Source organism: Orcinus orca, chromosome 14 (genome assembly GCF_937001465.1).
Source record: "Orcinus orca chromosome 14, mOrcOrc1.1, whole genome shotgun sequence".
Lineage (NCBI taxonomy): Eukaryota > Metazoa > Chordata > Mammalia > Artiodactyla > Delphinidae > Orcinus > Orcinus orca.
The window spans coordinates 5,045,574-5,059,556 of NC_064572.1; the positions used below are offsets into that span (position 1 = coordinate 5,045,574).

The 13,983-nt window shown below is 43.4% G+C and overlaps 1 protein-coding gene across 1 annotated transcript; it reads right to left on the bottom strand.

Moving 5' to 3' along the window:
• Positions 1 to 6,880: 6,880 nt before the first annotated feature.
• LOC125961030 (NOP protein chaperone 1-like) lies at positions 6,881 to 10,156 on the bottom strand. The gene has a single exon (XM_049697089.1). The coding sequence runs from the start codon at positions 9,029 to 9,031 to the stop codon at positions 8,570 to 8,572; it is 462 nt and encodes a 153-aa protein (XP_049553046.1). The 5' UTR covers positions 9,032 to 10,156; the 3' UTR covers positions 6,881 to 8,569.
• Between the last annotated feature and the right edge of the window lie 3,827 nt (positions 10,157 to 13,983).

A 13,983-nucleotide genomic window follows, 5' to 3' on the forward strand; every position in this document is an offset into this window, starting at 1 on the left:
ATGCAGATTATTTTCTTAATTGTAAGTGTGTATTGAGGAGAAAGTGTATGATAGACAGAATGAAATGTAGGGCACTGGACAGGAAATGACACATTAGGGAGCTCGAAGCCCTCACTCCCCGCCAGTGACATCAATACAAAAACCAGGGTTTGTCAGCACAGGGGACCCAAGAAGTGGCAACAATGATTTCTTTTCTGCTCCCACCACTCTCTGACCTGGCAGGAGTACAGATTACCTGCCGATATGTGTGTGTGCGTGTGCGTTTCTTTTTTCTTGGTGCCACAGCTGGACTTGCTGATTGAGCCTGCGTGTTTTAAGAAAGCAATGGCCATGTTGCGCTAACAATACAGTGGACCCTCCGTCGCTCTTGTGTCTTTGGGAGTTGAGTGCACACAAAATTTGTATGATGGATCCAGGCGCGAACTTCCAGTTGTCCTCTTGGCTCATACCTGCTATGTCAGGGGAATGTTCTTCCCTTGGGAAATCAGCTCAAAGCTTTTGGACAGAAAGGCTGCACAGGTGTAGGTTGGGACCAGCAACCCTTGGCATGGACGACTGGGCAAACCAAGTGAATTACTAAGAGTTCCTGATATGAGGAAATAGGATGAGGACATAGGGAGGCCAGGCCTGCAGAGTGAAAGTTCTTCTTGCCTGTAGGTAGCTCTGGGTGTGGGTGGAGGAGAGACATTGAGGGGCTGAGATGCCAGCTGCCTGTCCCAGGACTGCAGAAGGAGGGGGCAGAAAAGCAGGAAGTGTGGCTCATGTTTGTTTCTGACACACTCATCGTTCTGGTTCTTGACTCCAGGCTGTAAGGAGGAATTTACTCTTGTTTTGCAAAGTTGCTTTACCTATTCCAATCCTCTACTTTTCCATTTACTCTTTTCAAAAGATATATATAAACTCGCTATTTTCATTAAACAGCTTGTCATCAACATTTTTTCCAAGTCAATACCTATACATCTAGCTCATTTTAAAAAAAAATCAATAAACCAAAGCACAAAGTGATAGTACTGTATTGTCTGAATGTACTTGAAATTTACTTACCTGGTCCCTCTCATTGGCTGTTTTCTAAATGTTCTGTTCTTAAGTAATACTGATATCAATATTCTTAGTACACATGTATTTGCACAAATGTTCCCACCTACCCACTTCTTGTCATTTGACTTTGCTTGTGGAATATGTAAAGATCAATTAGGTGGTCAAGTTATCAATCGTTTCCTTTATGGTTTCTGGGCCCTGGTTTTTATGTTTTAGTAACATCTCCACTCTGCAATTACAGAATAAAATGTCGTCCGTGTTTTCTATTGGTACGTTCATGGTTTCAGCTTACAGTTCACGCAGTCCATCCCCCTGCAGAATTTTCCTTGTTTATAGCGGCCGGCGGCCCAGGAATAGCGTGAAGAGCGCGTCTCCTTCGCGGCAGCCTCCCGGCACCATCCTCCCAGCTCCTCGTCCCCCGTCTGCTGCCGGGGTCGCGCCGTGTCGTGCCGAGCCGGGCGCTAGCTCCGAGGCGGACTCCCCGAGACGAGCTCGGGCGTTTGGGCGGCCGGCACTGCACCCTCGCCGTTCGGCGATCGGGATCCGGCCCGGGGACGTTCGAGCCGGTGGTCGGGCGCCACCTGGCGGCCGCTTTTATATCGTCCCTTGTCTCCGGAGCTTCGGCGATCTTCGCGAGGGCTGACATTCGGACGCCGGGCGCGAGGCAGCGTTCCGGGAGCCCGGCTATGCGTGTGGCGACTGTCCCGGTGGTCCCGGGGCATGGGCTCCTCCTGCGTTCGCTGGAGATTGGGTGTGTAGGTCTATGAGGGTGTGATCGTTGTCTCGCTCCCTAATGGGTTGTGAGGGTTGCCTAGCTTGGTCGACCAGCAACCGCCCGTGCCCCTCCAGCCACGAGAATTAAGCGGACTCGACTCTACCTGGGCCGCCCGCCGCGTTGTGTAGGGAGAGGTCTTGCGAGCCCTCCGGAGCGCCTGAGTCTTGATGGTCCGTCCTTCTGAGTCACTTTAGGTGCGTTCATTTTCTACCACTTCGGTCCACCAGCGTCCCACTCCGGCCGTGGGGAACGCACCGGGCACGTGCGCTGAGGCTGCTGGAGGGCCCGATGAGCATGTTGGATGGCGCGCTTGGGTCCCGGTCTCCGGCGCATGGGCGCTTGCTGCTCTCGCGGGATTTGGACGGGCAGACATTCGTAGTGTGAGGACGGCGCTGTGCTCCCTAGAAGTACTTGAGTGGTGGGTCTGGGCGGTTCGACCGGCACTCCCTTGTGTCCCTTGCGCGTGAAACGCCCACATTGAAGCACGTGTTCCAGAGTGGGTATCCATCCCCGGAGTCGTCCGTGTGGCCCGGTGGTCGTACTTCCGCTTTCAAAGTGTCGCCTGAGAGTGGTTCTAAGTCTCCTACGGACGTGGACGCTGCCAAGTTTCCCCCGGCCTTCTCTCTTGATCCCGTTCGCCCTTTTTCCCAAATATGTTTTTCTCCGCAGTGTGTAGGGCCCGAATGGCGTAAGGAGGAGGCACTGGAAGTGCGACCTCGGCCTTCACGTCCTCCTTCACACGGGCCCGCCACGCCCCGTCCAATAGGACGCCCGGTGCTGCTCCTTGGCCGCCTTGGAAAAACGGTGCGTCCCGGTGCCGTCGCCGTGGTGGAGCTCCTCCCCTGCGGCCACTTTCTCCGAAAACCGCAAGAAGCGGTCATGGGGCTCCGCAGACGGTATTCCCCTGCAAGCCGAGCTGCGTCTACGGGGGAGCGCCCGGCGTCCCCACTTCTGTTGGCCTCGTCGGCGAAGCGCTTGTGTGCATCAGGTCCTCTCACCACAGGTGAAAGCAAGGACAGTCGCGGCGAGAGGGGCGGGCGCTCCAGGCGCAGCCACGGTTCCGCCTGTGGCTTCGTGGTTGGAGAAGCCTAACAAATGGGGAAATGGGAAGGTGCCTGGGGCGTCTGGTGATGGTCGTGAGGAGGCATGAGGCGATGCGCGGTCCTGCGTGGGCGCGGTTGTCAGAGGCTCCTCGTGAGAATCTCGTACCGGAATTGCCTCTGAACGCGCGTGTGGACGAGGAGACAACCCGGAGAGAGAAATGGGACCTGTGGTGGGCCAGAGGGGATGAGTTCGGACGGGTGGAGGCGCATCTTCTCTTCCGTGCCATCCAGATCTATCCCGGTGGTTTTTCCTCCATTTGGTTGTTACCTGGCGTCTACTGCTGCAAGGAAAACTAGATGACCATACAGCATTGTCGTGGCAAGAAACAATTTCAGTGACTTGAGAATTTGTTTTGAGATCCACTAGTGTAGACACTGGTGAAGTGAGAAATTCTGAGATCTACAGAACTGAAAATTACTATTGTTACTCAACAGCATTGTAATTACCATTGTTTGTAATTAGTGATAAAAGAGTAAAGTTGAGTCACACAGAAGCTGACTAATTGGGGATGATCAAAGAGGGGTTTTCAGTATTTCTAAATCCTGCTAAATGGGCAGAGAGCAAGGTGGAGACAGCAGGTATGTGCCAGCTAAGGCTGTGCCAGGTAAGGTTGTAACGTGTGTGAGAATAAAGAGAGGTGCTGAGCAGATTATGGAGGGTTTCTGAATGGTACAAGAGGCTGGAAAGCATTCTTAAAGATATGTGGGGGGATAGATCTGATAAGTTGCAGTTTACAGAAAGAGGAAGGCTCATTGCTAGTCTCCACAGAAGGATTCAGCAACAGAGTATCTTATCAAATGCTCTGTTAAAAACAATGCAGTTTATAAATCCTTTAGAAACATACCTTACACATTTGCTAGCAGCAGAATTATGCATTGCTGCATTGTTTGTAATATAAACAGATTATTGAATATCAGCGTGCATCCCAACGTGGATTGGCAAAGTGCATTATAGTACGTCATCCATTCAGTGCACTGTCGTGCAGGAAACGATGTCTTGATAGAGGATAATTTGCAAGATACTGTCAAATGAATAAAAGCAAGCTATAACAACACCGTGCCTAGTGTTCTACTATTTGTGTTTTTAATTAGGGTGCCAAGGAGAAATGTATATTCATATTTGCTTGTATGCACATAAAGACACTCTGGAAGTTTGCAGTGGGAAATCAGATGCATGGCTACCTGTGGAGGGCAGGGGCTCCTGGGCAAAGAGGGGGAGGCGGTGCAGGGCACAATGTAATGCAATTTTCAGGACCTTCAACCATGTTACATGTATTACAACCTCTCTAGAAATCCAAGAAATTGAATTTTTTAAACCTCCAAGGATTAAAATGCATTTACTATTTCTACCAACTGAGTACATGTCAAGTTTGTTTCACCATGGAGCTATGCCTTCTCTAAAGTGTCTACTCAAGCCTTCCATGGTGATTTTGACTATTTTCCCTTACTTTGGAAGCAAAGAAAACCAGGGGAATCAACGGATGTGTAGTTCATCAGCCCGTGCAGTGGCTCCCCTGCGTTTTTCTTTCAAATAGTTTATACACTGTGTTTTTTGGTGCTATTTTCATAAGTTTTATTTGCAAGATAGAGGAGAAATAAAGCTGTATTAGGGTTTTCCTAGGGTTGCCAGAACAAGATAGTGCAGACTGGGAGGCTTAATTTTCTCACAGCTCTGGAGGCTTTGAGTTCAAGATCAAGGTGTCTACAGGTTCAGTTTCTTCTGAGGCCTCTCTCCCTTGCTAGCAGGTGGCTGCATTCTTGCTGCATCCTCAGATGGACTTAACTCTATGAGCTGAGTGTGCATGGCTGTGTCTTAATCTTCTCATAGGGGCACAGCTCTGGGTTAGGGCTCACCCTTGTGACCCATTTTAACTTCATCATCTCTCCTAAGGCCCTATTCCCAAATGCAGTCACATTCTGAGATACAAGAGTCTGGACTTCAACATGTGAACTTATAGGGTTTCAGTTCAGACCTTAAGGGAAGCTGCTCCCCGTTGAAGCAGAAATCTCAGAGGAGAGAGGAGTCTTCCCACATGGCCTAGAACTTCTTGACACAGCCAAGTCATGACCCATAAGCCTGATTCCGTGGTTTTGCATGTCTCTATGACAGAGAGTGGAGGTCAGGGAATGAATAAGGAATTATGTCCTCAGTACATTGTCACTAAATATTTCTGCCTTTTGGAGGCCAGATGTTCACAAAAGTAAAGAAGTTATGTTCTGCTCAGCAAGTTTTGGCCTTGGAAGTACACAACACACTGAGGAATCAGCCTAAGTGTCTCCCATATCCTGATCAGGCCACGGACACAGCAGGAGACAGCCATTAGAGGCCACAGCCTTGCTGGGAAGCAGGTGCATCACCAGTTTAGCTCAATCAGATCTGTGTTCTAGGTGCTGAGCTTGAGGAAGGTGTCATTCCTGGGACACTGTGGACACGATGCAGAAAAATTACCTTAAACCCTGAGTCATACTTAAATAGAAAAACTGTGAGATATTAATTCTTATTGCCTCCACTGAGCTATAAACTTGGTGAAGGTGGTTATGTTTTACGTTTCACCTCTTAGTCTCCAGAAAATTCCACATGCTGGAATCCTGGAGACTCTCAATAAATATTTGTTACTTTAATGAGTGGTGTGTGAGAGAGCTACCTGCTTTTTCTTGAAGACTCTTGTCCTATGATAATTTACAAAATCCAGAACACTTGGGAGATATGTTCTCCCTTAAGTATCTGATGGATACTGTGGACCCTCCACCTAGTAATGCACATGCACAGACACAAACACATTGCTGCAGTCGGCCTCAAGTGTTCTATTTCCCTCTTTTCAAGCTCATAGACCAACCCTTTAGCATTCTATATATATGGGCTTTATACTCGTTTTGTGTGTGTGGGTGTGTGCGTACATCAAGAAAGAAAAAGTTAATGGATTTGAAGGGAGAGAACACATCATGTAACTCCTGCCCTCTCTCAAGCCAATCGGACAGCAGATAAACTTAGGACATAGGCATTCTCCACGGGGACCATCTCTTTTCCCCAGGTCTTTATTTTTATTTTTAATATCTTTATTGGAGTATTATTGCTTTACACTGGTGTGTTAATTTCTGCTTTTATAACAAAGTGAATCAGCTCTATAGCCTGGTCCTTATTGATCAGCACGATTCTCATTGGAGGAAGAATGGAACTCGGGAGGGGGACCAAGTCCCTCTGACTTCCCTGGCTCAGGGTGCAGAGGGTGGGAGGGGTGCCCCAGCCCCTGCCCCTGCTCCCTGCCTCTGGTTACTCCCTGAAATGTAGGGGCCACATCCTCAGCTGCAGAAGCAGAAAAGCCACTCCTCTTTTTGCTTAGTGTTCTCATGCAATATCTCTTCCAATATTTTCACTTTCAGCATATGAATGTCCTTACTTCTGAGTGAGGCTCTTGTAGACAACATATAGTTGGACCCTTTTTATGTCTAGCTTGTCCATCTTTGTTTTTTTAATGTTATTAAATATTCACCTATATTTTAGTATGAAGCTTATAATTTTATTTCTTTATATTTAAATCTTTAAGACCTACATAATTTATCTTAGTATCCAAATTGGTTTAAAAACAGCCACCCCTTACTCTGTATATTAAATAATTCAACCATTTTACACTTAAAACGACATCCCTATCACATATTAAATTTTTGTTTTTCCTTTTCCTCCTATGTCATAAGAATGTCCAGAGGAACTGAATTTAGTTGACTTCTTTAACTGTATAGAATACCTAGTATTATATGAAAAGGCCATGGCGGGAGAGAAATATAATTCTACACACTAGTATGTATTCTAGACTGACTAGTCTCTTTCACTGACCATCAGACTATTTCTACTTGGCTTTGTATTTCCAGTGAAGTTACACTTTCATATCCGCATGGATACCATGGCTTAAAATGCTCTGTACATCCTCAATATACCTGTAAATTCATTTATCGATATCACTCAGTGCCTACTGTGTACCATGCACCAAGCTAAGGAGTGAACCAGACAAATACAACTCTTCCCACAATGGGGCATGAATATTATCTGGTAGAAGACAATCCTTAAATATTCACACCAGTAATCCATCACAGCTGTGTTTGGTGCTACAAAGTATACCCTTTGCAGCTGAGAAGTCTCGTTTCCAGATCTGTTCACTTCTGCATACTTTGAGTGCACAGCCGATTTCCAATTCCCAATGAAAAATACCAGAAGGAACTTGGAGAATTATCTTCAGCGTATTTACAAGATGTTATAAGCTAATGAGAGGAGTAGGAAAAAATAATTAAAACAAACCCCTAAAATATTAGGCAACAAAGTCTCATCAGCTCAATGCACTTGGAGACAGTCCTTTAAATTCTCAGGTCTATATCCTGAGCAAAGCCAGGCCCATGGCAGATGAGGTCCCAAACAAGTTAAATAAGATCAAGAATGTGGCAGAAAGGCAACTCCAATGCAGGATCATTTTGCCTTTTGAAAGGGAAAACCTGTTACTACCTCTTTATGTACTGTGCCCTATTTTCCTGGGGTGTTCCTATTCTCTACAATTAATAGGTTTCAAAACTGTGGGCAACTGGAAGGAATAATTTTATTAGCTGAAACAAACAAAAAATTCCTTTATGAGAAAAAGAAAAAAACCCAAAAAAACCACAAAATTTTCCAACCAGCAAATTTTACATCCATTGAGAGGCTACAGAGTCACTGACAGTGATTAAACCACAGAGCACCAGTTTTCCAGCTCAAACTGGAAAGGATTTGTTTTTTTTTAATTAAAGTAGATATGTCTGAGGGCATCTAAATATAATTCTTTTCTTTGTAAAAAAGTTTTTCCTCGGGGTGGGATAGGGAGGGTGGAAGGGAGACGCAAGAGGGAGGGGACATGGGCACACATGTATACATATAGCTGATTCACTCTGTTACAGACCAGAAACCAACACAACATTGTGAAGAAACTATACTCCAATAAAGATGTTAAAAAAAAAAAAAAGTTCTCCCTCAATGAACCCATTTTGATGGTAAAAAATAAATATGACTTTATAATAACCTAAAAAGAAACCCAACCTAAGTTTTTGTTTTGTTTTGTTTTTTCAGTACGCGGGCCTCTCACTGCTGTGGCCTCTCCCGTTGCGGAGCACAGGCTCCGGATGCGCAGGCTCAGCGGCCATGGCTCACGGGCCCAGCCGCTCCATGCATATGGGATCCTCCTGGACCGGAGCATGAACCCGTGTCCCCTGCATTGGCAGGCGGACTCTCAACCACTGCACCACCAGGGAAGCCCCAAGAGGCCAATTTAAAACAAAAACAAATGGGTAACTTGTATTTTTACTTTAAAATAAGTTTGAGATTTCTGAAGTCTATGCTGATGAAAGAGGATGCCAACAAATTCACTCATCACCATACATAAAGTTAAGCTTTCTAAACTAAACCTCTTTAGCATGAGATCAAAAACAGTCTGCTCTTAGAAGAGTCCCCAAATGCTATCTCTTCCAACTCTTTAAAAGCTAGCTTCTGTTTCTCCAAGAAGCAAAATACATTCATTTTTGCAAACAAACACCATAGGTATCCGAAATGCAAAATAACCAGCAAGCCACATTCTTTTCCACAGAATTAGCGGGAACTATCACCTGTTTCTCAGATTGTTTATGTCCCTGTTTTCTTTTATTCACTGGCAGGACGGTCCAGAACCTCTATTTTGCCTTTTCCATCTTCTGAATGAGGAAGCTTAATTGTATCGATGGTGACTTCACCTTCAGAAGAGGTGCTATCATCTTCATCCTCAAATTCTGAACTGTCCTCTGAACTGTCTTGTGAATTCTCTTGTGAACTGTCATCTTCTTTTGAATCAGACTGATTAATCTCAAACAAGGTCATATCCATTTGCATAACTTTTCCGAGAGTGTCAATATTTTCAATATTGAAATGACCAGGTGGTGCAGTTGATATTCCTTTCCTTAGCTTTTTGTTTGCCTGAGCCATCTGTGGGAGAAAGCTCTGTACCTGGTCCAATAGGGGACTCCTCTCTATCCGAACTGTTTGAAGAGTGGAATTCTTTCTGGAATTACGCTTGGAGTTGATGAGCAACCTGTCCCATATACCTCCGCGGCCGCCCCTGCCCTCCATCAGCAGCTCTCTAGACACCAAGACCCTGGAGCTGTCCCGGGAAAATGACGAACAGCTCGCATTGGGCTGGGATTTGCCGTGGGCCTCCCTGCTGCTCGCCTGTCTTCAGAGCAGCCCCTCCAGGACCAGATGCCAGAAAAAGGCTGGGGACATCTTTGTTTTTTAACTGATGAGTTTAAGACATATATATATATATATATATATATATAAAAATTACTGATATGGAATGACATTTAATTGCCAATTTGTTTTCTGTAATGTCATATAGCTTTTCTGTCCCACATTTTCTCACATACTGACGTCCTTTGTTCTTACTTTTTGTACTCATTTTCAAAATTAATTTCTTTGGCTGTGCCAGGTCTTAGTTGTGGCATGGGGGACCTTTGATCTTCTTTGCAGCATGCAAACTCTTAGTTGTGGCATGTGGGATCTAGTTCCCTGACCAGGGATTGAGCCCAGGCCCTCTGCATTGACAGCGCGGAGTCTTCGCCACTGGACCACCAGGGTAGTCCACTGACTTGACTTACTTTTAATTTCCTTCTGTGTATATTCTATAGATAATCAATTTGTGGATACCAAGGAGGTTACATATAAAATCCTATCAAACTAGCTTAAACTGATATCAACATAATTTTAATCACACGCAAAATCTCTATTACATCTCCAATTACATTACACATTAATTACATGTTATTAATGTCACAAGTCACATATGTATACATTGTTTTCTGTTAATGTAGATGTACGAATTCGTCATTTGGGGATGCTATAACAAAATGCCACAGCTTGGGTAGCTTATAAACAGAAGTTTATTTCTCACGGTTCTGGAGGCTGAAGTGTGAGATCAAGGTGGTTAGGTAAAGGTCTTTTTCTGAGTCATAGAGTTTTCATTATATCATCACCTGGAGGAAGGGGCTAGAGAGCTCTCTGAGGTCTCTTTTAAAAACACACAAGAGACTTCCCTGATAGGCCAGTGGTTAAGAATCCATCTTCCAATGCAGGGGACATGAGTTCGAACTTTGGTCAGAGAACTAAGATCACACATGCCAATGGGCAACTAAGCCCATGCACCACAACTATTGAGCCTGTATGCTGGCTCTACAGCCTGTCTGCCACAACTAGAGAGCTTGTGTGCTGCAACTACCAAGCTCCCATATCACAGCTAGATATGAAGCCTGTGCGTCACAACAAAGATCCCACATGCTGCAACTAAGAGCGAATGTAGCCAAATAAGTAAATAAATACATATTTTAAAATAAAAGCACACACATTATATTCACGGTGGCTCTGCCCTCATAACCTAAGCACCCCCCAAAGACCCTATATCTTAATACCAACACATTTGGAGGTTGTATTCTTAACATATGAATTTTGGGGGAAACAATCATGCAATAGCAATAAATTGATAATTATTTTAATATTTTGGTTTAAAAAATATCCTAGAATAATAAAAAGTATAGCCAAAAGTCAAAATTATAGTGTTTTCTCTATTTGTCCATTTATTTACCTTTATCAGAGACATATATATTTTCATATGGCCTCAAGTTACTGGTGTCCTTTCATTTGAACTTGAAGTACTCACTTTAGCATTTCTTGAAAGATCGGTATTATGGTACTGAACTCCTTCAGCTTTTGTCTGAGACTGTCTCTCATTTTCCTCATTTTTGAAGAATAATATTGTAAGATATAGAATTGTTGGCAGGTAGTTTCTGCCATGCTTTAAGCATATCATTTCACTCTCTTCTGGCCTGCAAAATTTCTGATGAGAAAGCAACTGATAATCTTACTGACAATCACAATTAAGTGGATCATAATAATTGTCACATATAACTTTGTTTATATATATTTCTTAATGCTAACCTATTTACAAAAGTACTTATTGTTACAAAATTTTGTATTTATCATTCTAAGATTACTTAACAAATCTATATTTTTATTCTACTTATTTATAAAATAAGAGGTTATTAGCCAAAATTATGAATTTATAGCTGAAATGTGTGGTAAAACATTCTTGATAAGCATTTTTCCATGTCTGAGAATTTTGATATGAACTCAGGTTTTCAGTTTGATTTTAGCATTGATAGATCCAGTGTGAGAATTCAATGTTGACTAAGGAATTAAAAATCCCTCAGGGCTCTCCTTCATTCATTACAGTAAAAGTGTGTTCTATGCTGTGAAAACTCATGTGTATGTAAGTCTATTCAATGATATTCTCCAGTTAAAATGATCTCCATGTCAGTTACATACACATAGTATGTAAATCTTCTGCAATGGACATCCCCCCTTTGTAGCATTTCTACTAGCTATCATCAAAATTCAGTCTAATTTAGTCCATAAAGTGAACACTTTATGCTGGTCTAGTGTTTACACTGCACTGTAACTGAGTTCTATGAGTCTGCTGAATTCCTAACTTACCTCATTCCCAGGTTTCACATGTGGATGACCAGGGTTCACACCTGAAGAAATTTACTATTTTCTTACAGCTACATTGTTCCACCAGGAAAATAACTTGCCTGGATATCATTTCTTGCTTTTCATGGTCACAGTTTTTGCTTGAAATAAGACAAAAATAATAATTAAATTAAATAAATTAATAAGAAACGACACATGTGACATTTGGGGATTAAATTGTTGAAAAGTACATTACATGGGGAAACAACATGAATTTGAGGAATACACCAGTGAATAGAAACATGGTTTAGAAAAATGTTAATAGATGTTCAGTGTTTAGGTAAAAGAAAAATAAAATAAATTCAGACGCTACAGGGAATATGAGAGGAAAAATTATTAAAGAGACCGTGGCAAAGACAAAAACATGAAATTTTAACTCCCACGTGGACAGGAATTTTGCTTCTCTGAGGTGAAAAGTACAGGGGGAAACGTGAAGAGAAATTGATGTGTGATGCATAATGACAGAATCTGGATAATTTGACTCAATGGCTTCACATACATTTCTAAAAATATCCTTTAGTCGAGCCAACCTCCAGTTGACATTCCAAGTGTGCTGCTCCCTCCCCACACAGAGCACATGTGTCTAGAGCTGACTTGGACCCCAGCCTGGGGAAACCCTCCTCTTCCCTCCACACCTACTCTTCTTGCTCCAACTGGGAAATTATATCTGTTTTGCAGAGCGGATGCCCTGGTACATGTGGGAAATGCTAGATGGATTTAAAGTTCTGTGCTGAGAACAGTGCATGCAATGCAAGCTCAGGACAACATGCCAAGGCTCAAGTGTGGGGGTATCAATGGCAGCCCAAGTTCGAGCACCCTGAAGGGGGGAAACACTGAAGGTTGTCACCCGACACTTCACTCAAAGACAGTAAAAGTCTCTGGTTGCTGCTGTTCTTGCCCAAGAAGAAAGACAGGCTGCAGGCTGCCTAGATGTCTCAGCCAGGAAGGAAGCAACGTTTTCATAATGTGGTTAACACTGTTTTCTAACAGAATCCAATAAACATAAAACCCATGAGATTATTACTTGGAGTTCATGTAGAAAGGGGGATACAAGCTGTTATGTGTTTTTTGCTGTGTTCAAACCTCATAGTAGTCCCCCGAGCAGAAGAATTACTTAGCAACATAAAGTCACTTGTCTGTTAGATAAAATAGCCCATATCTGTGTCCAGCATTATTCTGCGTGTTGGTGGCAGACTAGTAAGGAGTACGTGCGATTGTGGTAATGGAGACTGTATCTCCATGCAGGGACAAATGTGCTGTGATAAGTAAAGGAACACATTCGTTCCAGGTTGCTCTAAGTGCTACAGAAGCATGAGTCAGGGGCAAGAGTGCAGCAGCATATGTGGAAGCTGCAGCGCCTATCTCAATAAGACATGCATAAAGAAGTAAATAAATATTGAGAGACGCACCCAGAAGATGAAACAACGGGCGTCCTCCAGCATCACATCTGTGTACATCTTTGTCTGCAATATGTCCAGCAGGTCCTACTCTTTATGAGTGAGTTCTACAAACACGTCCTCAAACGTCACTGATCTCTAAAGCCCCGTCAATGGCTTCTCTGGGCTGATATGACATATGCCTTTCATACATATTTAGAAATATATATACTGTGAACAAATGTTACTAAAGGAAACGTATGAGGTGTTGTGTAAAATAACCTATCAATTTCCCAAGATAGTGGTAATCCAACTTCCAGATAGGTTATTATAAAAATTTTACGTGCAAATTCATAAGTAATATTCTCCTCCCAATTCCAAGTAAGTCTGTAGGTTCATCAAAAGGCAATCAATAGCCCTGATCTGCCACTTTGTCAACTGACAGGCAGTGGGAGTAGAGATAGAGCTGCAGCTCCATGTACATTTTACCTGTTTTTTTTTTCACGTATTGAACGTGTACCTGGAGTCCTGCTTTTCTTTCCCGGGTTAGAGCTGCAGACACCAGTCGTCAGAACTCATGAGATTTGCTGGCTCCATGTGTCGGGAAAGCCCAGGATCATCTTTTCTCTTCTACATAGTTCTCTCCTCTGGGCTTGGAATATGAGACTTAAGTCAGCCCACGCCCTCCCATGGATTTCTTTTACCTGCTGCTGTTTAGTTTTGCTCTATTTATACCTTCACTATGCAAACCTACAACTTTGGCTGCTAACCTAGGACTCTGACTCCAAAATACCCCAGGAAACTTGTCATTCAATTAGGGAAGTCTATAATCCTTCAGCCCTTAAGTTTATTAGTATTATGATTGGTAGTAGTACAACTAATATCTTTATGATTGTAATCACTATTGATATTATTATTTATCACTATTGTTGTTATTGCATTTCTTAAGTTTTTCTGCTCATGAATGTATCTAATTTACTGAAGAGTATTGTGGAGGGTTTTCAACAGACTTACATACACATGGTGCTTCCTGGTTCCTGCTGTACTTATGGGTACTTGTGGGTCAGAGAGCCTCCTGACATATTCAGACATACCCAGTGGAGGAAGAGACAGCTGTTACTGGTA